The sequence below is a fragment of the Manihot esculenta genome, chromosome 4 (genome assembly GCF_001659605.2).
Source record: "Manihot esculenta cultivar AM560-2 chromosome 4, M.esculenta_v8, whole genome shotgun sequence".
Taxonomy (NCBI): Eukaryota; Viridiplantae; Streptophyta; class Magnoliopsida; order Malpighiales; family Euphorbiaceae; genus Manihot; species Manihot esculenta.
The window spans coordinates 31368175-31393330 of NC_035164.2; the positions used below are offsets into that span (position 1 = coordinate 31368175).

The 25156-nt window shown below is 27.5% G+C and overlaps 3 protein-coding genes across 6 annotated transcripts; 1 reads left to right on the top strand and 2 right to left on the bottom strand.

Moving 5' to 3' along the window:
- Positions 1-420: 420 nt before the first annotated feature.
- Positions 421-4276, bottom strand: LOC110612655 (receptor-like protein 15). 3 transcript variants are annotated; one of them, XM_043956044.1, is made up of 7 exons: positions 3989-4276; positions 3815-3872; positions 3553-3711; positions 3296-3370; positions 3053-3208; positions 2860-2934; positions 421-2735 (listed from the first exon to the last, which is right to left on the bottom strand). In XM_043956044.1, the coding sequence occupies exons 1-7, from the start codon at positions 4082-4084 to the stop codon at positions 826-828; spliced, it is 2529 nt and encodes an 842-aa protein (XP_043811979.1). In that variant the 5' UTR covers positions 4085-4276; the 3' UTR covers positions 421-825. The 3 variants fall into 3 exon arrangements, with proteins under 3 accessions (XP_043811979.1, XP_043811980.1, XP_043811981.1); XM_043956045.1 differs by having other exon boundaries at positions 422-2735; positions 3553-3581; positions 3683-3711; positions 3815-4274; XM_043956046.1 differs by lacking the exon at positions 3989-4276 and having other exon boundaries at positions 422-2735; positions 3683-3711; positions 3815-3882.
- Positions 4277-10802: 6526 nt separating this feature from the next.
- On the bottom strand, positions 10803-14734 carry LOC110612982 (receptor-like protein 13). 2 transcript variants are annotated; one of them, XM_021753867.2, is made up of 7 exons: positions 14363-14734; positions 14123-14269; positions 13833-13973; positions 13683-13757; positions 13431-13586; positions 13246-13320; positions 10803-13099 (listed from the first exon to the last, which is right to left on the bottom strand). In XM_021753867.2, exons 1-7 carry the CDS (start codon positions 14436-14438, stop codon positions 10905-10907), a joined length of 2865 nt encoding a protein of 954 aa, XP_021609559.2. In that variant the 5' UTR covers positions 14439-14734; the 3' UTR covers positions 10803-10904. The 2 variants fall into 2 exon arrangements, with proteins under 2 accessions (XP_021609559.2, XP_021609557.2); XM_021753865.2 differs by having other exon boundaries at positions 13431-13757.
- Positions 14735-19740: 5006 nt separating this feature from the next.
- Positions 19741-24541, top strand: LOC110612657 (receptor-like protein 56). The gene is given in 5 exon segments (XM_043956048.1): positions 19741-19996; positions 19999-20121; positions 20919-21074; positions 21698-21769; positions 22339-24541. Coding segments are annotated over 5 exon segments (2676 nt in total). The 3' UTR covers positions 24408-24541.
- Positions 24542-25156: the final 615 nt, after the last annotated feature.

Consider the following 25156-nt stretch of genomic DNA (forward strand, 5'->3'; position numbering starts at 1 on the left):
TTAAATAAATTATCATAAATTTCTTTTTAAATTAAGGTTATTAATTATTTTTATAGTAAAAAATAAATTATCATATCTTAATAATTTTTCTGTCTCATAATCTTTATTTTTTTTATAAATATTAAAAAATATTTACAGAATTTTCTTGAAAATAAAATAAAATAAATAGAGTTATAATAGTCGATTTAAATATTAGTATAATCTAAAAAAAATTGGACAATAATTTTGGAATAATAAAAAAAACTATAGGACAAAAAAGTAATTTAATTCAATTGATATTTTTTAATAAATTTTTTATTTGAAACGAAACAATTTAATTATTTTTAATTTTAAAAAAATATTTTTAAGAAAAGTTGAAATTTTTTATTGTTTTATAAGAATTGCTCTTTTTAAATAAGCATACCAAACCAAGTATTAGGAAAAGATGAGCGGAAAAGTTTTGGAGAAAAAGCCTTTAGAGCTTCTGAATTATGCTCTAATTAGCTTCTGAATCCTACATAGTTTCTGAATCAAACACCGTCAATGATATAAAAGAGTACATCACTTAAAAGAAAATATCATACAAAAAGTAAAAACACCAAAACAAAAACTTTTCAGTATGGTGTGATAATTTCTGTTGCCAATAAGAATTGACACTCAGAATAGCAATGACTCCCAAAAAAAATATGATAAAAGATGCTGAAAAGCTTGGAAAAAAGACTTTTTTATCAATTTCGTACCATTGTCCATCAGTTTTATGTGCCAAACTTGTTGGTGATTGGGGCGACTCAATATCACTGCTGCAGTTTTTGTCTAGCAGAGCTCCACAAAGAAATGGATTCCCCTTTAGCTGGTATTATCAAATGTGCTAAACTGCCCCTTCATATCTGGAATCTTGCCGGATAAATTGTTGTAAGCAACAGAAAACACTGCCAGAAAGTGTAAAGCTATCAATTGTGAAGGGATCTGTCCGCTTAAGTTATTATGAGAGAGGTCGAAACTCTCTAATTGGGTAAGGTTTGACAAAGATGCTGGAATGGATCCTGTCAAGTAATTGTGGGATAAGTTTAAGGCACGAAGTTGAGATAACTTCCCTAACTGGTCTGGAATCTGACCTTCAAGATTGTTGTCTGACAAATCTAATCCAAACAAGTAGTTGAGAATGTCACCCTTAAAGGCATAATTCATATGTTTCGTGACAAACTCAACTTCTTCAACCTTGGAGGTAAAAATATAGTAACTGCTCGAATACTTTTCCAGGCCTATGACACTTTCACGGTAGACTTCATCTCCTGTGTAATCTAGAGAATAGGATACGTCAAACTGACCATAAAGCTCTTTCCTTCCAAAGGAGAGATTATATAAACAGTGGGGTATGGACCCAGAAAAATAATTTCTTGAAAGATCCAATAAGCTGACGTTGTTCAGTTGGCACAAACCACTTGGAATGTGGCCATTTAAACGATTTCCACCTAATAAAAGAACCCGTAGATTTGGAAATGCACCAAATTTATTGGGAAGGCTACCAGATAATTCGTTCTCTCTCAAGTTTAACGTCAACATATTTGAAGAATTGAGAAAAGCTTCTGGTAGTGATCCATTCAATCTATTACCTTGCAGATTCATATGCTGTGGGCCTCGTGAATCCCATGAATGTCGTACGTTGAAGCAAGAGGGTAATGCTCCAGAAAGGGAGTTGTGAGAAATGTCAACGTATGCAACCGAAAAAATTTCACATGAAAGCTGACCTTCAAAATAATTTTGAGAAAGGTCCATCAGATAAAAATATGTAATGTTAGTCACCCAGCGTGGAATCTCACCATGAAAGTAGTTGTTGCTAAGATCTAATTCCCTCAGGAAAAGAATCTTAATAACTAAACTTGACAGACTTCCGTCGAACTGATTATCATTCAACTGCAAAATCGCTAATTCAGTAAGGTTAAATCGACTGGTGAATATTTGACCATGGAAGTTGTTATTCGATAACCTTAGAATTTGCAAAGAGGTGCAACCCGAAATCAATTTTTCTGGTACATGTCCGGAGAAGTTGTTAGACGATAAATCCAAAATTTGCAGTTTGCAGTCAGTGCCAGTTGAGAAAAGGAAATCACCTTGAAAACCATTTCTGGATAAATCAAGAAACTTCATATTGGGAAAGATCTGTCCAATATCTTGAAGTTGTCCAAAAAATTGATTGTCTGAAACATCCAACATAGTAGTATTGAAGCTGCTGTAAGTTGGCAGATGAATTTGACCCTTGAAACTGTTATTCTTGAGAATCAGTCGATCCAATTCTGCATTGTTCTGGAGCAACCATGTGGGAAAGCTCCCATTTATTTTGTTGTTAGACAAGTCTATCAGTTTCAATTTGAACTGGTGAAACAGAAATTCAGGCATATTGTCCAGACAATTTTGCAGGACCAGAACCTTCAACTGGAACGATGGAATCCAACCAGGGTATTTACTCACAACCTCAAATTTGTTGTTGTCGCTTGCGAATTTAACCACTTCAATGTTGGAATTGTTAGCAAATACATTGAATGAGAATTGGCCCTCAAAAAGATTATAGCTGAGATCAATATACTTGAGAGATTGGAGGCTGGCTAACCAAGATGAAGGAATCTGCCCTGTGAATTGGTTATAGGATAAATCTAAGAATCTCAGAGATGTCAAATTTTGGAAGCATGGAAGAAGATTGTCTCCAAAAAAGTTATAGCTGAGATCTAACTCTTGAAGTCTCGTCAAGCTGCACAAACCTGTCGGAGTAACGATGATTGATGTTATCTAAAAGCAATTTAAATATGTAAAATTAATGAGCAAATCAACAAAAAAACAACTAAAACTAATTTTTAAAAGAAATTTAAATGTATAATTTCATACTTTGAATTGGCTGAGTTCCATTTAATCCGCTCCTGCCGAGATTGAGCATCGTTAAATTTTTCAGTCTAACTATATCTGCATTGAGCACTCACAAGAGAAATTGGTGAGTTTTTACAATAGTATAATAAGAAAATGGAAGAAGAGAAAAATTGAAAAGAGAGATTGAAAGTTGAAGACCAGGAAGATGGCATACCTCGGTATAACAGTGGCCCTCGCAAACTGTTACCATACAAGTCTAGAATTTCAACCGAAGAAAATATGTTTGAAAAGCTGAATAAATCAGTATTGAAGGCATTCCAGGACAAATCCATGTACTTCAATTTGCTAAGCTTGGAGATATTTTTGAAATCTGTGATATGAAGTTAAACTTGAATTACAATACAAATTTCAAACAAATTGATCGCAATTCATTGTGATATATATGAAGTTTAATTACCTTGAATTGGTAAGGGACTTTTGATGTAATTTTCACTTACATCCAAGTATTCCAAGTTCTTCAGCTTACTTAATTCTGAACCAGCAACAAAGCAGAAAAACAACAAATAAAAATAAAATCGAAATAATGGGAATCTTAGAGCTAAATTACGGATGGAGTGATAGCCGATATTTCTTCTATCACAAACCAATTCAATACGAGAATTTAATGAATCAAATGAGTATGCTAAAAAATAAAGTTTCAAGAATCAAGCGTACCTTGGATGGGAAAGGGACTTTCGTATATGCTATTTTGTTGAAGAATCAGCATTTTCAGCGACGTAAAAGGACTCAATGATAATAAGATGCTGTTATTTAAATGATTATATCGAAGGTCTAAGACTTCTACCTTCTTCAATCCTGATAATCTTTCAAAACCTGCACAAAATTATAGCACGTAGCTCAAAGTTACTAGACTTTAATAAAGATGATGAAGAAGAAAGAAACAAACAGAAAGAGAGGAGGAGTTTGGCTATTTTACCTTCCTCGTCAATGAAACCACCGATTTTATTGTAGGATAAATTTAGACTTCTCAGCTCCTTAAATGGTTGAAACATGGAAAACTTTAGAAACCAAATATTTTCATCATCATAAATTGCATCACTGTGTATATCATATTGTCTTGAATTATTGAGGAAAAGATGAGTCACGTGACCTGTAGTGGAATTACATGTAACACGCTCCCATCTACAACAATCACTGAGTGAATCATCAAACCATGAAGGAAGAAGATGGTCTGCATCAGACCCATCTGATCCAACAAAACCCTAGAAATCTAAGAGACCCAATCTCTCCTCTTCAAAGCAACCACTGTTTCTATGGATTTGCAGCCATAGCATCAAAAGAACCAACACCAACCGCTTTGCTAAATTAGCAAACTCCATTTCAAACTATGATGCTCTCTCGTTGATCACTCCTATTCCATCCTTATTATATTCATAACTAGTTGTCCATTGGGTAATTTACATTATAGTATACGAAATTTAACAAAATTCATAATTTAATCCCTACTTTTTTATTAGTATATAATTTAGTTTTTGAATTTAATTTAATTTTATTAATAAAATAATTATTTTATTAAATTTACAATTACTCAACTACTAACCAGTCAGTTTTCCAACCAGGAGAGTTGTTTTATATCACACGTGGAAGAAATTCCTACGCCTAAACTTATTGACTGGTGAGAAGGTCAAAGTCTTTCTTTTCATTAAATTTATAAATAAAATATATCACATATTTATATTTTGCATTTATAAAAAAAAAGTATATGATTGAATAATCCATCTACAGAAGATAATATAATTTGTCATGATTATTCATAAGAAGATATTTTTTTTAAAAAATAATAATAATAATTAGCACAAGAAAAGGAAAACATAATCAGCAGTGAGCAAAGCAAAATTAGTTTCAACCAAATTAAGTTGGCATTGAAGAATCATTATCCAATACATAGGCCCACATAAAGTTTATTATTGAAATAATTGCAGCTAAATTTCAGACACATCGCTATAAAAAAATTAAAGAAAACTCATTAATATTTTAAATAATTTATTAAAATATTTTTAATATTTTAAAAAATTTATTAATTAATTTTTTTATATAAATTTATTTCACTTATAAAAAAATTAAAATATTTTCTCTTTTATATATAAGTTTTTAACTTAAAATCATTAATAGATGGAAAATAAATTATAATATTTTATTTTACACTATAAATTAAAATTAAAAAAAAAATATTAGTAAAAAATCACAACATAAATACCTTTCTCGTCAATAGAATTTATATTTTTTTTAGTAATATATATGAAATTTATAATTTTATTATAAAATAAATTTTTATTAAGCTTATTGTAATTCTCAAATAATTATTTTGTTTATATTTTTATTTATTCGTGATTTTTTATTATATATTATTTAATAATTTATAAAATTTAAATTTAAATTCTTTGAAATAAAATCTTATAATTTTAGTAATATAATATTACAACCATATAGGATATAAAATATAAAACATATTATTAAAATTATATAATAAAATCATAATATCATTAAAAAATTTCTAAAAAATAAATAGGAATAAAAAATTTAAATAATAATAATAATAACAAATTCTCGTTTCTTATCAATTTTTCTCATTTAATATATGAAATTGATGTTTTGAAGAGTAAAACTTTTATTTTTAAAAAAATTGCAAAGTCTTTCTACGTTTTAAATTTTTCCAAGAAGAGAGCGATTTTACGTCTCATTTTTAAAGATGAACTGATTAATTTTCCAATTAAAAAAGACACTAACGTATAACACACTTCCAAGAATTTTCTACATATAAAGTTGTTAATGTCAGTCTCCTTTGAAGACGACATACGCATTAATTCTCTATGTGCCTGTGCAATCTTATCATTTAATACCAAGACTTTTGAATATTTGATCAATTTTTAAATATTTTACTTTTTAATTTTTGAAAAATTCAGAAAAATAAATAGAAATAAGAAATTTAAATAATGATAATGAAAAACAAATTTTAGTTTTCTTATATTTTTTTTTCTCATTTAATATATGAAATATTGATGTTTCGAGCAGAAATTTGATTGAAATTTCTATTGGGTGATGGTGGTAATCAATGAATGAATATTTAATATAAATTGAAAATTAACCAGAATTAATTAATGTTTTAAAATTTTATAACATGATTATTAAATAAAAAAATTTTAAAAAATATATATATATTTTTTTAAATTATATTATTAAAATAAAAAATTATCGGCATAAAAAGCAGGCATAAGTTAATTTGAATTAATATATTGTTTATTTATTAGTAGAAAAGCATTAAAAAGATAAATTTACTTTAGAAGACTTAGTCAATGGTTATCACAAATAAATCATGATTACTTTGATCATCAATTAATTCGCGAAATAATAATCGAAGAGATATGGATTCTATAAATATATAATTATATAAATTAATTCAATTATATTTTACGGTTATTTAAACAGTTAAAAATTAATAAAATTATTATATTAATAAATTTTAGAATAAAATTAATAATTTAAAATTTTAAAATAAAATTAAATATATAGATTTTTTAATAATTATATATTTTATTAACAAAATATTTTTATTTAGGAGATGAGAAATAAAAATTAAATTTATGACTGTAAATAAATTATATATTTTTTTAATTATTTAATCAAAATAAATTAGATAATTAAATTTTAAATTAATTTATATATTATTAATTTTTTTAAAATTTATTTTAAATATTAATATAATTTAAAAAATATGTTTGACTAATTTATATTTGAGAGTTAAAAAAATTAATTTTGGAAGATATTTTAAAAAATTTAACTTTGTATGTTTTTTTAAGGTTCAAAGTAAACATCCCTTAAATACGGGGAAGAAAAGTCATCCAGAATTTAAAACTATCACATCGAAAGAAAAACGTGTTTTCTTGCAATTTGCAAAGACTAAGAAGTCCACTGCAACTTCATCCGTTATTAGTTAAGTTTTCATGATACGTGGCACTAACGGCTAACACTCAACAGTTTTTAATATATATATATATATATGGATAATTTTATCAAAATTTAATTAGAATTTGGAAAATCATTTTTAGTATTTTCTTTATAATAAAAGTTTTCCTAAAAAATATAAGTAAAATCATATTATAAGTTTCCATAATTAAAATTAAAATTAAAATTAAAATAATTATTTAAAAACATTTGTTTACATTGATAGAAAATTAATAATAAATAAATGAATAATTTATATTAAAAAATCTAAAAGCAAAACGAGTTTTTAAATATATTTTGTAATCATTTATGTTTTACGTATTTGAAATACATATTGTCAAATTTAATTTATTTTTTATTTTAATTATTGTCATTAAAAATGAAAAATTAAGTTATTTAAAAAATAAAAGTAAAGCGATTTTTTATAAGTGAGCATAAACTGTCATTTAATTTACGATTAATTATTATTTAAATCAGAGTTATTTATTTATCATTTTATTTCATGAAATCATCCTTTTATTTAGGACGTGTTTGGTAAATTTTTTAAAAATAATGGATAGAAATCAGTTCTATAATTAAAGCTATTTTTTATCCATTGATAACTGTTTGGCTTTTATTTTTTATTTCGATCCTATTATCTTTAAAATTTTATTAATTATAATTTTATAAATTAAAATTTTATTAATAAATTATTTAAAATTATAAAATATAATAAATAAATTAAAAATACTAAGATAATATTTTTTCATTGTTATATTATAAAAATTATGTATATGTATAAAAAAATATATTTAATTTTTAATTATTATATATGTTATATAATAAATTAATAAATTTAGTCATTTATGCATAATTTACCAAACGCTTACAAATATATTAGTTAAAATCTGTTATCAGCTACCCATCACATTTAACTAACTGTTATCAGTTATATTTAATAATTAAATTAATATTAAGTTTAGTTTTTACTGTTATTTTTTAATTTTTTATTTGGCAGAATTAATTTTATAATAAAAAATTAAATAAATTTTAACAAAATTATATATAGTTTATTTTTTAAAAATAAAAAATTTGTAAGACAAAAAATAATACTTTTATTTAAAAAAATTTCCAATCAGTTTTTCACATTTAGAGAGCTTGGATCTTAGCTTCAACAAGTTGAGCGGTGAAATCCCCAGCCAACTAGTTGCCCTGAGTTTTTTGGAAACTTTTAATGTTTCATACAACAATTTGTCAGGTAGAATCCCTGATGAAGGCCAATTTGGGACCTTCGATGAAAGCAGTTACAGAGATAACCCTGGTCTTTGTGGACCAATAGTTAACAGGAGCTGCGATGCTGCTGAAGTTCCACCAACGCCGCCATCAAATGATAAGGAAGAAGAAGAAGAAGGTGGTGTTGACATGGCGTGGTTTAACTGGAGTTTCAGTGCATCATACGTCACAATCGTATTCGTGTTGACGGTAACCCTCAGAATCAACAGAGAATGGCGCATGTTATGGTTTTATTGGGTTGATGTTTGTATTTATTATATTTCCATTCAGCTTGTGGAAGATTACACTATGCTCAAAATTTTTTTTATTAATCCCATTATTTACTTTCCATTTTCATTTTTATCCACATCTTCAAATTTAATAAAAATATAAAATATAAAAAAATATATATAATATAAAACTATAATATTATATAAAATATATAATATTTTTTTATTTTAAATTATTAATTTAAAATATAATTTTTATCAAATCAGCCAATAAATTAATATACATTACCACTGCTACATCAAATATTATTAAATCCACATCAAATTCTCAATAAAATATCATGTGTCGTTTAGTTAGAATTAACTACCAGATATATAACCGGTCAATATATTTTGTTGTTAGACATATTGTCCAGAAATTCAGGCATATTGTCCAGAAATTCAGGCCTTCAATTGGAATGATGGAATCCAACCAGAGTATTTACTCACAACCTCAAATTTGTTGTTGTCACTTGCGAATTTAACCACTTCAAGGTTGGAATTGTTAGCAAATACGTTGAATGAGAATTGGCCCTCAAAAAGATTATAGCTGAGATCAATATACTTGAGAGATTGGAGGCTGGCTAACCACCGATTTTATTGTAGGATAAACTAAGACTTCTCAACTCCTTAAATGGTTGGAAACATGGAGAACTTCAGAAACCAAATATTTTCATCATCATAAATTGCATCATTGTTTATATCATATTGTCTTGAATTATTGAGGAAAAGATGAGTCACGTGACCTGTGGTGGAATTACATGTAATACGCTCCCATTTACAATAATTACTGAGTGAATCATCAACCCATGAAGGAAGAAGATGGTCTGCATCAGACCCATCTGATCCAACAAAACCCTTGAAATCTAAGAGACTCAATCTCTCCTCTTCAAAGCAACCATTGTTTCTATGGATTTGCAGCAACAGCATCAAAAGCACCAACACTAACCACTTTGCTATATTAGCCAACTCCATTTCAAACTATGATGCTCTTACATTGATCACTCCTACTCCATCCTTACTTATATTCATAACTAGTTGTCCATCATCATATCCTTAGTTATATATTTTTTAGGGTAATTTACATTATAGTATATGAAATTTAACAACACTCATAATTTAATCCCTACTTTTTTATTAGTACATAAATTAGTCTTTGAATTTAATTTAATTTTATTAATAAAATAATTATTTTATTAAATTTATAATTACTCAACTACTAACCAGTCATTTTTCCAACCAGGAGAGCTGTTTTAGATCACACTTGGAAGAAATTCCTTCGCCAAAACTTATTGACTGGTCAGAATGTAAAAGTCTTTCTTTTCATTAAATTTATAAATAAAATATATCACATATTTATATTTTGCATTTATAAAAAAAGTATATAATTGAATAATCTATCTACAGAAAATAATATAATTTGTCATGATTAGTCATAAGAATATATTTTTAGAAAAAATAATAATAATAATTAGCACAAGAAAAGGAAAACATAATCAGCAGTGAGCAAAGCAAATTAGTTTCAACCAAATTAAAGTTGGTATTGAAGAATCATTATCCAATACATAGGCCCACATAAAGTTTATTATCGAAATAATTACAGCCAAATTATACATTAAAATGTTCGTTTTGTTTTAAAAAAAAAATCTATTAATTAATTTATTCATTAATTTTAACCATTAAATATTTTATTATTTAATTTTTATAATTTTAAAAAATTTATTAATGATTTCTTATATTTTTAAAAAATTTATTAATGAATTTTTTTGTTAAAAATATTTAGATTTTTTTATAATATTTAATAGTTAAAATTAATTAATAAAATTTTTAAAATATTAAAAATATTTTAATATTTTTTTTAAAATAAAAAAACTAACTAATAAATAAGCAACTAAATAGTTAATTTGAAAAAAAATTAAATCACTTGAAAGTAAGTTCTTAAGTGAGCGAACAATTTTGAATTGATTTTTTTAAAATAACTTAAGTTCTTAAGTGAGCGAACAATCCTAAAACACGTTAAGCTGACTTGATTTAATGGCTAGAAATAAATTTAAAAATATTTTTTATAGAAATAATTTATTTTTTATTATTTAATTTTAATTTAAAAATAAAATATATTAATAAATTTATATATAGATATGTTAATAATATTTTTAAAATATAAAAAATAAATTTCTCTTTTTAAAAATAATAATAATTTTCTGTAAAATAATTTAATTTTTCTTTAAACTATAAAATTTTATAAATATTATTTTATTTCTGGCAGCATATATCAAGATTATTAATGCACTACACAAGATACAACTATCTTAAATAATTTAAATACATTATCAGAAGGGAAAAAAAAAGTTATTTCTCTATATCAATTACAATTTAAATAATCCAGAATTTCCTCTAATATTATCAAACATGTTTTGTTCTTCTAATTGCAATATGTAAACAAAACTTAGATAAATGGCAATGTAAGGTTGTCAGCCTTAGAAGAAGAGAGAGCGATAAATCTAATCACCATTGATGATACAAAAGACTAGAAGAGTACATCGATTAAAATAATATATCATACAAAAAGTAATAACATGAAAACATGAATTCTTCCATAGGATAGCATAATTTTTGTCGCCAGTAAGGATTGACATAGAGAACAATGATGACTCCCAAAAAGAACATGATAAATGATCCACAGAAGCTTGAAAAAAAGACTACCTCATCAACTTCATACCATTTTCCATCAGCTTTATGTCCCAAACTTGCTGATGGCTCATTGTCACTGCTGCAATTTTTCTCTAGCAGAGCTCCACAAAGAAATGGATTCCCTTCGTAGCTGGTGTTGTCAAATGTGCTAAACTGCCCCTTCATATCTGGAATCTTGCCTGATAAATTATTGTAGGCAACAGAAAATACTGCTAGAAAGTGTAAAGCTATCAATTGTGAAGGAATCTGTCCGCTTAATTTGTTATGAGAGAGGTCGAAGCTTTCTAATTGAGTAAGGTTTGACAAAGATGCTGGAATGGATCCTGTCAAGCAATTGTGGGATAAGTTTAAGGCACGAAGTTGAGATAGCTTTCCTAGCTGGTATGGAATCTGACCTTCAAGATTGTTATCTGACAAATCTAGTCCAAACAAATAGTTGAGAATGTCACCCTTAAAGGCATACTTCATATGTTTTGTGACAAACTCAACTTCTTCAACCTTGAAGGTGCGAATATCATAACCGATGGAGTACTCCTCCATGTGTAGGAGACTTTCACTATAAACATTGTCTGTTTCGGTCCAAAGCCCAGTTGGCAAGCTGAACTGATCATTAGGCCAATTATTGTTTCCAAAGGAGAGATTATACAAACAGTGGGGTATGGACCCAGAAAAATAATTCCTTGAAAGATCCAATAAGCTGATTTTATTCAGTTGGCACAAACCACTTGGAATGGAGCCATTTAAATGATTTCCTCCTAATAAAAGAACCCGTAAATTTGGAAATGTAACAAATTTATTGGGAAGGCTACCGGATAACTCGTTATCTCTCAAGTTTAATGTCAACAAATATGAAGAATTGAGAAAAGCTTCTGGTATTGCTCCAGTCAATCTATTACCTTGCAAATTCACATGTAGAGGACCTCCTAGATACAATATATGTTGTACGTTAAAGCAAGAAGGTAATGATCCAGAAAGATAGTTGTGAGAAAGGTCTACGTGACTTCCAGCTAACAAAATTTCACATGAAATCTGACCTTTAAAGTGATTTTGAGAAAGGTCTACATAAGACGCTTGTACCATGTGATTCGTCCAGAGTGGAATCTCACCATGAAAGCTGTTGTTGCTAAGATCTAACATGTACAATGTAGGAATCTGAAAGACTAAACTTGATAGAGTTCCCTCGAATTGATTATCATTCAATTGCAAAATATTTAATGAAGTAAGTTTAAATCGAGCGGTGAATATTTGACCATGAAAGTTATTACTCGATAACCTTAGAACTTCCAAAGAGGTGCAACTTGAAATCAGTGGTTCTGGTACATCTCCAGAGAAGTTGTTAAAAGACAAATCCAAACTTATCAATTTGCAGTTGTAGCCAGGTGAGAAACGAAAATCACCTTGAAAGCCATTTTTGGACAAATTGAGAAACTTCATGTTGGGAAATATCTGTCCACCAATATCTTGAAGCTGCCCAACAAATTGATTGTCTGAAACATCAAACTCGGTAATATTGAAGTTAGTGTAGGTTGGCATGTGTATTTGACCCTTGAAACTGTTATTCCTAAGAGTCAGAATGTCCAGTTCTGTATTGTTCTCAAGCAACCACATGGGAAAACTTCCTTTTATTTTGTTGTTAGCGAAGTCGATGGCTTTCAATTTGAACTGGTGAAAGAGAAACTCAGGAATACTGTCAAGGGCACAATTTTGCAAGACAAGAACTTTCAACTGGAATGATGGAATCCAACCAGGGTATTTACTCACAACCTCAAATTGGTTGTTATCACTTGCGAATTTAACCACATCAAGGTTGGAATTGTCAGCAAATGCATTGAATGAAAATTGGCCCTCAAAAAGATTGAAGCTGAGATCAATAAATTTCAGAGAGTGGAGGCTGGCTAACCAAGATGAAGGAATGTGCCCTGTGAATTGGTTCCCGGACAGATCTAAAAATCTCAGAGATGTAAAATTTTGTAGGCATGGAAGAAGACTGCCTCCAAAATCATTATGGCTGAGATCTAACTCTTGAAGTTTTGTCAAGCTGCACAAACCTGGAGGAGTAAAAATTATTGATGTTATAAATTAACAATACCTACAAGAAATTAGAAATACAAAATATCAAAATACTATATTAAGATATTAATTTTTATTTCCGTATCTCTTAATATACTAGAAAAATTAAATTATATTTATTTACCACGTATTGGCAGACTTCCATTCAATCTGTTCCCATTAAAACTGAGAACCGTTAAATTTTTAAGTTGAAATAAGTCTGCGTTAGAGAATACGAATAAGAAAAATGAGTTGAATACCAAAAAGATAAATAAAAAAAATCTCTAGTACTGTATTAATAAAGTGGAAAAAGAGATGGAGATGGCATACCTTGGTCTGGAAGTGGCCCTTCCAAATTATTAGATGACAAGTCTAGAATTTCAACCGAAGAAAATTTGCTTGAGAAGCTCAATATATCAGCGTTGAAGTTATTCTGGGACATATCCAAGTACTTCAATTTGCTAAACTTGAAGAATTTTATAGAATCTGTGGAGCTTTGAATTTTAGCTGAGTGTATATACATGTAAATATAGGCTATTATCCCATTCCAACATTGAAGTAGGAATGTGATATGAAGTTTACCTTGAATTGGTATGGTATTGTTGAAGGAATTCCAACTCACATCCAAGACTTCCAAGTTCTTGAGCTTACTAAATTCTGAACCAAGAGAAGAAAACAATAAAAAGAAATCCATGAAAGAAAACCAATATTCCCAGAATCAAACATACCTACCTTGTATAGGGAAGGAACCTTCCATATAATTCCCACTAAGAATCAATTGCTTAAGAGATGAAAGAGTAGTGCCCAATGTTGATAAGTTACTACTACTGAAGCTACTATAACCTAAGTCCAACACCTCTAATCTTTCAAAACCTGTTGCACCATACAGCTTTTATGTTATTACAATACATATTTCAAAGTTGCCTAGTTATGCATCATGCAATAGTACAAAACTTGAATTCTAGGATGAAATACAGCTCAAATAATTAATAGAATTGGTGAATGAATGTGGATAAACATACCTTTGCTAGGGAAGGAACCTCTCATATTGTTTCCGTTAAGAATTAAAGTCGTAAGCGATGGAAGAGTAGTCATTGATAGTAAGATGCTATTATTTAAATAATTATGACTAAGATCTAAGATTTCTAGCTTCTTCAATCCATCAGAACCTGTACATACGGCTTGTGTTATTAGTTACATGAAATTCAGGTACATCCATTAACGAAAAAAAAAAAATAGGTAGAAGACCATAGCATATATACCTTTCTCATTAATCAAACCACCCATTCCACTATAGGATAAATTAAGACTTCTTAACTCCTTAAATGACTCAAACATGGAAAGATTTAGAAACCAAATATTTTCCTCGTATTGTCTTAAATTGTTGAAGGAGAGATCAACCACGTGACCAGTGGTGAAATTGCATGTGACACGCTCCCATTTACAACAATCACTGAGCGAATCATCAACCCATGAAGAAAAAGGATGATCAGCGTCAAACCCATCTGATCCAATAGATGCCTTCAAATCTAAGAGACCCAATCTCTCTACTTCAAAGCAACCATTGTTTCCATGGATTTGAACACACAGAATGAAAAGACCCAACAATAACCACTTTGCTAAGTTAGCCAGCTCCATTTTGGAAAAATATGATGCTCTCATTCACTACTACTCCCCGTATTTATATTCACAGCTGATAATCTACCATCACATCCAAATGATAAAAGATTGTTTTTAATTTCTTTTTTTTTTTTCAAAGTTTTTTAAATTTTGTAATATTTTCAAAGGCACTAACGTGTAACACACTTCCAAGAATTTTCTACATATAAAGTTGTTAATGTCAGTCTCCTTTGAAGACGACAAATGCATTAATTTTCTATGTGCCTATACAATCTTATCATTTAATACCAAGACTTTTGAATATTTCAATTTTTAAACATTTTACTTTTTAATTTTTAAAAAATTCAGAAAAATAAATTTAAATAATAAAAACAAATTTTAGTTTTCTTATCAATTTTTCTCATTTAATATATGAAATATTGATGTTTGGAAGAGTAAAACATTTTTTTAGGAATATAAATCTTGCTACCTTTTAAAAATCTCCCAAAAGAAAATAATTTTACGTCTCATTTTCAAAGAAGAATTGATTAATTTTCCAAAAATTTTCTACATGTAAACTTGTTAACGTCAGAGTCTCCTCTAAAGACCGCATATACATTAATTTTGTACGTGCTTATCAATCTTGACTGTCTGATGAATAAATACAACTTCTCAATTAATATTAGTGACTTTTTAATTTGACGATAAACTAGCGATTTGGGTTTTTTTTAAAAAAAATAAAAAAAATTCCACGAAGTTAAAAGCAGAAATTTGATTGAAAATTTCTATTGGGTGATGGTGGTAATCAATGAACATAATATATTTACTTTTTTTTTAAAAGTCCAAAGTAAACATCCCTTAAATAGCGGAAGAAAAGTCCTCCAGAATTTAAAACTATCACATCGAAAGAAAAATGTGTTTTCTTGCAATTTGCAAAGACTAATAAGACCACCGCAATTTCATCCGTTATTAGTTAAGTTTTCATGATACGTGGCACTAACGGCTAACACTCAACAGTTTTTAATATATATATATATATATATATATATTAAATTTTTAAATATATTTTGTAATCATTTATGTTTTACATATTTGAAATATATATTGTCAAATTTAATTTATTTTTTAATTAGAAAATATTTTAATTATTATCAGAATATAATGAATTTTTAATATTCTCTTTTTTTATTAAAAATGAAAAATTAAGTTATTTAAAAAATATATGTAAAACGATTTTTTATAAGTGAGCATAAGCAGTCATTTAATTTACGATTAATTATTATTTAAACCAGAGTTATTTATTTATCCTTTTATTTCATGAAACCATCCTTTAATTTGTATAATTTCTCCATCAAAATACGCTTACGCTAAGGACGTGTTTGGTAGATTTTTTAAAGATAATTGATAGATCAACTGTATTTTAAATCAACTCTATAATTAAATTTATTTTTTTTATTCACTGATAGTTGTTTGACTTTTATTTTTTATTTTAATCGTATTACTTTTAAAAATTTATTAATTGTAATTTTATAAATTAAAATTTTATCAATAAATTATTTAAAATTATAAAATATAATAAATGAATTAAAAATACTATAAATAATAATTTGAACAATTGTAATATTTTTTTTATATTTATAATACTCATTGTTATATTACAAAAATTATGTATATGTATTAAAAAAATTATATTTAATTTTTTAATTATTATATATATTATATAATAAATTAATATTTATTTTATTAATAATATAATAAATTGAGTCATGTATGCATAATTTACCAAACGCTTAAAGATGTATTAGTTAAAATCAACTACCCATTATCACTTATATTCAATAAAGTTTAATTTTTACTGTTATTTTTTAATTTTTTATTTGGCATAATTAATTTTATAATAAAATATTAAATAAATTTTTTTATTTTTTAAAAATAAAAATTTTCTAAGATAAAAAATAATACTTCTATTTGAAATAAAATTTTTTATAAAAAATAAATTGAATTAGATTTTTATAAAATTTTTTATTTTAAACAAAACGTAACCAACAATTTTCCATCAATTTTCTGAAAAATTCTAAAGAAAGGGAGTGATCCCCAAATATACTTTTTCATAATTCATTTTTAAGTAGTGGAAGAATATAAGAATATTTTACTTTTACTTTTTAATTAGAAAATATTTTAATTATTGTCAGAATAATGCATTTTTTAATATTCTCTTATTTTTCACTAAATATAAAAATTAAATTATTTAAAAAATAAAATATAAACTATTTTTTATAAGTCATCATAAGCCGTCATTTAGTTTCCAATATAAATTTTCTAAGCTGATTCGGACAAATGCCCACAAAAATATTATTCCTTAATTTCATAAATTTTATCTATTTCACCTTTTCATATAAATTAAAAAATTATTATTATTTTATCATAAACTCCTACAGGAAATTTTTTTTTTAAAATTCTTGAATTTTTAAATCAGATTACGATCTTATTAATTTAGCCAAATATATAATTTAATTTTTATAAATACATAACTATTTAATTTTGATATGCAAACTTAATTTATCCGCTCTAAATTTTTAAATATTAAATTGTTATGATTTTAAAAATTTAAATATTCAACTGATAATGGAGTAAGGGCAATGGGAGCCAGACATATCATAATAATATTTATCTAAATTGAGTCTATATATATTTATGGCAATTTTAAATAATATTTATAAGATTTTATTTATTTATTTTTTAAATTTATGATAAATTATTATTATGCTATATAAAATATAATTTTATTATACAATTTAAATAAGTTATTAGAAAGAATAAAAAGTTATTTCTATGTATCAATTACCATGAAATTAAATTAACTCATACATGATCCAAGTTCTTAATTCTCCATACAAAAATATTGTTAAAATTTAAAATTAAAATCTCCTACACAATAATTAACATTTATTTTCTTAAATTCTAGAATCCCCTCCAAAATTATCAAACCTGTTTTTATTTACTGCAATTAATATCTAAGTTCATAAATAAAATTTTATTTTAATGGTAACATTCACAGCCGCAAAAACAAATTCAAAGCGGTGGATATAAATTATTATATTATATATTTTAATTTAATCATAAATCAATAGTAATAATTTAAAAAACGTTATTTAATTTTATTATTAAATTTAAAATATTAAATATAAAATAAATTTTTTATTAAAATATATTATTATATATAATGAAAAAAAAATAGATATTCTTTTTATAATACTTTAAATTGTTATTGATTAAATTTTATAACTTTCGTTAAAATACCATTATTTAATTCTTAAAATATAGCAGTGGGTGTGAGTGTTAGAAGGAAAAGGGAGAAATAAGGTTTAATCACCATTAATATACAAAAGAGTACATTAATTAAAATAAAATGTCATACAAAATTCTTTGATAGGATCTGCACAATTTTTAGCGGCAATAAAAATTGACATAGAAAACAATGATGACTCCAAAAAAGAACATAATAAAAGGATTTTGAGAAGCTTGAGAAAAAGACAACCTCATCAACTTCATACCATATTTCATCAGCTTAAGCTGCCAAGCTTGCTGATGGTTGGGGTGACTCATTATCACTGCTGCAAATTTTCTCTAGCAGAGGTTCATAAATAAATGGATTTTCTTCATAGTTGGTAATATTAAATGTACTAATAATATCTCTTCATATCCGGAATCTTGTTTAATAGGTTGTTATAAGCAATAAAATATATTTTTTAGAAAGTTTAAAACTATTAATTGTGAAAGAATCTATTCACTTAATTTATTGGAAAAGAGGTCGAAACTCTATAATTAAGTAAGGTTTGATAAAATTTCTGGAATCGATCCTTTCAAACAATTACGAGATAAGTTTTAGATATGAAATTTAGATAGTTTCTTTAGTTCAAAAGGGAATAATGTTTATAATTCATATAAACGGCATAATATTATTTCTTTTGTAGAAATTCAATACATATCCTAATTATTTAATTATTTAATAAAAAAAAGTGTATATAATCCATATAAGGGTGCATTATCCCTTTTCTGCCTGACCTTGAAAATTGTATTTCATATGTTTCGTAACAAACTCAACTTTTTTAATTTTGAAGATGCAAACAACAAGATTAATTGATGGAGTATTCCAATATGCTTTCAATCTTCAATAAGCATATGTTTCTAAAATTCCTAATTGTTATTTTTTTATTTTTAAATTTATAAAAGAGATCATTTAGTACATTTATATTGAAGTTGAAAGTTATATAAAATATTTAGAGATCTTAAAAAAAATTAAATTTTACATTCAAATTATAAAATAAAGAAAAATATGAAGAATAAGAAAAAACAAAATATCTTGTGGCCTAATCATGAGTTCGTAATCTAGCCGTAAGACATGTTTTTTTTTATCCAGATAAATAGTGATTTTCATAGCCAGGCCGTGAAGAAGACCCTCATTCAAGACCTAACCGTGACACAAACCAAAAACCTGAATTTTCTTTTATTTTAACTCTAGACTCAAGATTAAATATCTAAACACTATACAAAACTTCATTTTCTCACCTTCACAGCAACTCTAGGAAGACTCCTCATGCAATTTAAATTTTGTAAATTATTTTAATCTAAATTGTTTTAAAATGTCGAAAGTAATTAAAAATAATTTAATATTTCATATGATTTAATTTAAAAATTATCAGTGTCAATCAACTCAATTTAGTTGAATTTTAATTTTAAAAATAAATCATTAAAATAAAGTTTTTTTTTTGAAAAATATAATATTTCAAACACGAAAATGTAATTTATCGTAAACACTATCGTATACTAACGATGTTGAAACTGGCCGACTGCTTAATTTATGATATATTCTGATTAGGCTATCTAAAAAGTTAATAAAGACCATTATGCTGATCAAACCGGCCGGCCAGCTTCTCAACTAAGCTTTTGTTTTTGTCCGTTCTGGACGTTTGTATACAAGAAGGAGCTGAGAAATTTAATGATCTGTAACTCAGCAATAATTAAGTGACTTGATTTTCAAATGAAAAAGCTCTATTTTAAGTTTTCATTATGGGCATTTCTCGTTATAATTTTCCTGCAAATGAATGGATCCAGAGCTTGCCTGGAAAAAGAGAGGATAGGTTTGCTGGAGTTTAAGGCTTTCATGAAATCAAACTGTGAGGTTGATGACAATCTTGATTCATGGGTTGAAGATGGAACCAGTGACTGTTGTGATTGGGATAGAGTCACGTGCAGCTCCACCTCTCGTCGTGTCGTTGATCTCTCTCTCTCTATTGGGTAGCAAAGCATTCATCTCTTGGAATTACTTGCAGTTTAAATCTCTCCATGTTTTATCCTTTTGAAGAACTGCTCAGTCTTGATTTTTCTAATAATTGGTTTAATGGTTGGATTGACAAAGCAGGTACTTACTCGCTATCTTTATTATTATAATTTATCTTTAATTTTTGTTTTTCTTTTTATAATTCCACTTAACCTAATATAATTTGTTATTATTATTATTATTTTTATATACTTTATATAAGTTTTGTTATTATTATTATTAAAAAATTACTATTTAATTCATAGAAAATTTATCAATTAGTTAATATTTTGATTTTAAAAAATATATTAAAATATCTTGAATAATAACAAACGCAAAATTACATGTTTATGCAGGTTCCGAAAGAGCAGCATTACGCTTGAAGAAGTTAGAGATTTTAGATCTGAGTGACAATTCCTTCAACAATAGTATCTTATCATTTGTTGGCATTCTTACATCAATTAAGACTTTAAATCTTAGTGGCAACGACCTGGTTGGTCTGTTCCCTGTCAAGGGTATGTTTCTTGGCACTGTAATAATGCTTAATGACCTAATATTAATTCATAAATTATATATTTATTTCATTTATGAAATAACTTTTACTACATAATTTATGACCCAATAATAGAATATGATATCTGAATTTTTTTTTCTTTGTTTACGAAATTACATGGTTCAGACTTGGCTTATTTGGAAAACTTGGAAACTTTGGAGATAAGTAGTAATGAAATCACTGGCCTCTCAGTGGAAGGTAAACCTGCTCTCTCTCTCTTCTTGCATATCAATCCACCAGAATCTGCATCAATCTAAATGAGTTTTCAACATAAAAAACTTGAAATTTTATTTATTTATTTTATTTTATAGCTCGTGATTATTAAAATATTCTATATGATATGCAGGTTTTGATAGATTATCAAGTCTGAAAAAACTAAAAGTTGTAGATCTTGGTGAAAACGCCTTTAATACAAGTAGTTTATCATCTTTGAGTTGTCTTGTATCACTCAAGATTTTGATTCTCAGAGGCAACAACATGGATGGTCGGCTCTCATTCATGGGTAGTTTCTTACATCGCCATCTTTCTACATCATCTGTTTTTATTTTATACTCTAAAATTTGTTCACTATGCATACTACATTTAATTTATTTTTATTAAAAGAAAATTGAATCAATTCCGGTGCACACACTAACTGGATTTTAACATTTGATAATCCAATATGAACTTTCTTTTAGGCAAACAGTGGGAGCTTTTTGAATGAATTGAAACAAGAGAAGTGTATGCGAAGAATTTTTAGGATTTCAAATTATAGGCTAAGTTATAGCATAGTGCCTAAAGTTTAACAAAATTTACATTTTAATCCTTATTTTTTTAATAATAAACAATTCGGTTCTTGAATTTAATTTATTTTGTTAATAAAATAATCACTTTTTAAAATTTATTGTTAGTCAATCGTTAATTGAAAATTTCAATCCAATTAAGTGGACTAAATTGTTATAAATATTTAAATTAAGAATTAAAGGAACTTAATTGTTATAAAAATTAAAATTTGAAGGACTAATTTTACAACTATAATAATAATATTTTTTTATGAGTGAAATTATTATTATTATTATTATTATTATTATGTATCTTATATTCGCGATATGATGATTTATTGATTAGAGGCATTACATGTGTTAGAATTAGCTGATCTAAAAAACTTGGAAACCTTGGACTTAAGTTACAATGAATTGGAGAGCCTCTCAATGGAAGGTAATTTCACTTCACATCTCATGTCTTTTCAATTTCATTACCTAGATCTCCTGTCTTTCAGGCAAACTAAATCAAGGTGGCCTTAGCCTTTCTTTTGCTTATGCCAATTGATGGAAATGTCAAAAAATCATCAACTGTAAAGTGATTAGCTATTTAAATGCAGGTTTTGAAAGGTTATCAAGTTTGAAAAGGCTAAAATTTTTAGATCTTAGCTATAATGTCTTGAACGGCAGTGCCATGTCAGCCCTAAGCAATTTTGTATCACTTAAGACATTGATTCTTAACTGCAATGGAATGGTTGGTCAATTGCCTCCTAGCACAGTTATGACATTAATCCATTCTGAACGACACCGTTTTAATTGATTTGATCTCTAATCTATACTTTTTGCACAATCACATGGCTCAGAATTAGCTAATATGAAACACTTGGAAACGTTGGATATTCCTTGGAAGGGTCAGAAGGTAATTTCGTATAACCCTACCCATAAAACAATGTACTAAAAAGCCTCTTGGTTATTAATGTTGAAAAGGTGATTCCAACATTTTCATAGGCATTTTTCTTATTGTAGGATTATGTGGATTGAAAAGACTCACTGAGTTGGATCTCAAAAATAATAAATTCTCAGGCCCACTTCCTCAATGTCTTGGAAACATAAGCAACCTCCAGTATCTTGATCTCTCATCAAATCAGTTCACTGGCAACATGGAATCCATCCTTTCTAAACTTACGTCCCTCGAGTGTTTAGTTCTCTCTGGAAATAACTTTGAAGGCTTATTCTCATTTAGTGCTTTGGCTAACCACTCCAAGCTTGAGATATTTGAACTTTCTTCAGGAAGTAGTAAGCTTGAAGTGGACACACAGAATCCTACATGGTTTCCTACGTTTCAACTGAAGCTGTTTCACTTGTCAAACTGCCACTTAAATGTCCAAACTAGAACAGTTCCTAGTTTTCTTCTCTATCAGCATGACATGAACTTCATTGATCTCTCTCATAATAAGCTGACTGGAGCATTCCCCAGTTGGATCTTGCAGAATAACTCAAAGTTACAAGTTATGAATTTGATGAACAACTCATTCGCAGGATCATTTCAGCTGCCAAATTTCAATCATCGAGATTTGGTTAAGTTAGAAATTTCAAGCAACAACATCACAGGTCAACTCCCTAAGGAATTTGGTTTGGTTCTCTCAAATCTATGCTATATAAACATGTCAAGGAATAGTTTTCATGGAAACGTTCCATCTTCAGTTGGTGAGATAAGACAACTACGTTACATGGATTTGTCCTATAATAATTTCTCAGGAGTGTTGCCTGGAAGTATACTTGGGAATGGTACCGATTTGTATTATTTGTATCTATCAAACAACAACTTCAATGCCATAGGAGGAGAGTCGTCGAGCATCAGAGCCGAACTATTTGTTTTGGACATGTCAAATAACAAACTATCAGATACAATTCCACTACAGCTATGTAATATGGTAAGTCTTAGAATTTTAGACCTGTCAGAAAATAGGTTGCATGGGTCTCTGCCTTCTTGTTTCAATTCTCCATGGCTGCAATTTCTATTTCTACAAAAGAATAGTCTAAGTGGCTCCATCCCGTACGTGCTTTCCACAAGTCCTAGCTTAGTGGCACTTGACCTGAGGGATAACAAGTTTACTGGGAACATTCCAACTTGGATCGATCAGCTTTCAGAATTGCGTGTGCTTTCATTGGGAGGGAATCCATTAGGAGGTCATCTTCCTGAGCAGCTCTGTGAATTGAGAAATGTGAGCATATTGGATCTTTCACGTAACTTGCTTTCTGGTTCCATACCTTCATGCTTTAATAATATCTCATTTGGGAATGTGAGAGAACATAATAATTTTGAGTACACACCTAAAAGCTTGGGGGACTTCTTGCCTTTTACCTCTTATTATTCTCTATACGATGGCACTCTTGAATTTGAGGTGGAAGAGTTGTTTCATATGTCTTCTTCAAAAGAAGTAGAAGTGGAATTTGCAATGAAGTATAAATACAATCCCTACAAGGGTGACATCGTCAACTTACTGGCAGGTATTGATTTATCATGCAACGAGTTAAATGGGAGTATCCCTTCAGAATTTGGAGACCTCCATGAAATTCTATCGTTGAACTTGTCTCAAAATCACCTATCAGGGTATATTCCAATCAGTTTTTCAAATTTAGAGAGCTTGGAAAGCTTGGATCTTAGCTTCAACAAGTTGAGCGGTGAAATCCCCAGCCAACTAGTTGCCCTGAGTTTTTTGGAAACTTTTAATGTTTCATACAACAATTTGTCAGGTAGAATCCCTGATGAAGGCCAATTTGGGACCTTCGATGAAAGCAGTTACAGAGGTAACCCTGGTCTTTGTGGACCAATAGTTAACAGGGGCTGTGATGCTGCTGAAGTTCCACCAACGCCGCCATCAAATGATAAGGAAGAAGAAGAAGAAGAAGGTGGTGTTGACATGGCGTGGTTTAACTGGAGTTTCAATGCATCATATGTCACAATCATATTCGTGTTGATGGTAACCCTCAGAATCAACAGAGAATGGCGCATGTTATGGTTTTATTGGGTTGATGTTTGTATTTATTATATTTCCATTCAGCTTTTTGGAACTGATCGTCTATGCTTGTAGGCTGATGCTTGTGGAGGATTACACTATGCTATAAGGGCCAAAATTTTCTCAGCATTAGGCATTGGCCTTTCTTTATCACCAACTCTTGTGATAAATCAATTTTCCATTATGTTTTGAATGCCATAAACAGGTGAGTCAATGATTTTAATTTTAAGTGAATTTTTTTTTCTTTTTTCTTTTCTTGCTAGAAATTAAATATATATCCATCTAATAAAATAGTTCATCTGATTTATTTGATATTATAGTTAGAGTTGTGAATAAGAAAAATATTTTTTTAAATATATTAGTTACGAAATAATAAAATTTATTTAAAATTAAATAGTAAAATAATTAATGATAAAATTAAAAAAAAATTAATTAATAAATCTTTTAAATGGTAAAATATATTTGAACGTGTATCCATAAGTTTAATATGGTGATAAACATTTAAAAAAATATTTGCATATATTTTTTTAAAATTGAAAAATATTTTTTTAAATATATTAGTTATAAAATAATAAAAATTATTTAAAATTAAATAGTAAAATAATTAATGATAAAATTAACAAAACAATTAATTAGTAAATCTTTTAAGATGTCAAATACAGCTGAATGTGTACCCATAAGTTTAATATGGTGATAAACATTTAAAAAATGTTTGCATATATATTTTTAAAATTGAAAATATTAATGAGTGAGTTGTAAGTAAAAAAAATAAAATTTTAAATATATTAGTTAGGAAATAATAAAATTTATTTAAAATTAAATAG

Coding starts and splice junctions, on each gene's coding strand:
- LOC110612982 (XM_021753865.2), bottom strand. CDS start 14,438: ATGTTTGAGTCATTTAAGGAGTTAAGAAGTCTTAATTTATCCTATAGT. Junction 13,974..14,122: donor AGGTTCCTTCCCTAGCAAAG/GTATGTTTATCC, acceptor ATGGTGCAACAG/GTTTTGAAAGATTAGAGGTG. Junction 13,321..13,430: donor AGGGCCACTTCCAGACCAAG/GTATGCCATCTC, acceptor TCTCTAACGCAG/ACTTATTTCAACTTAAAAAT.
- LOC110612655 (XM_043956044.1), bottom strand. CDS start 4,084: ATGGGTCTGATGCAGACCATCTTCTTCCTTCATGGTTTGATGATTCAC. Junction 3,712..3,814: donor TGGTTTCATTGACGAGGAAG/GTAAAATAGCCA, acceptor AATTTTGTGCAG/GTTTTGAAAGATTATCAGGA. Junction 2,736..2,859: donor TGGAACTCAGCCAATTCAAA/GTATGAAATTAT, acceptor TTACTCCGACAG/GTTTGTGCAGCTTGACGAGA.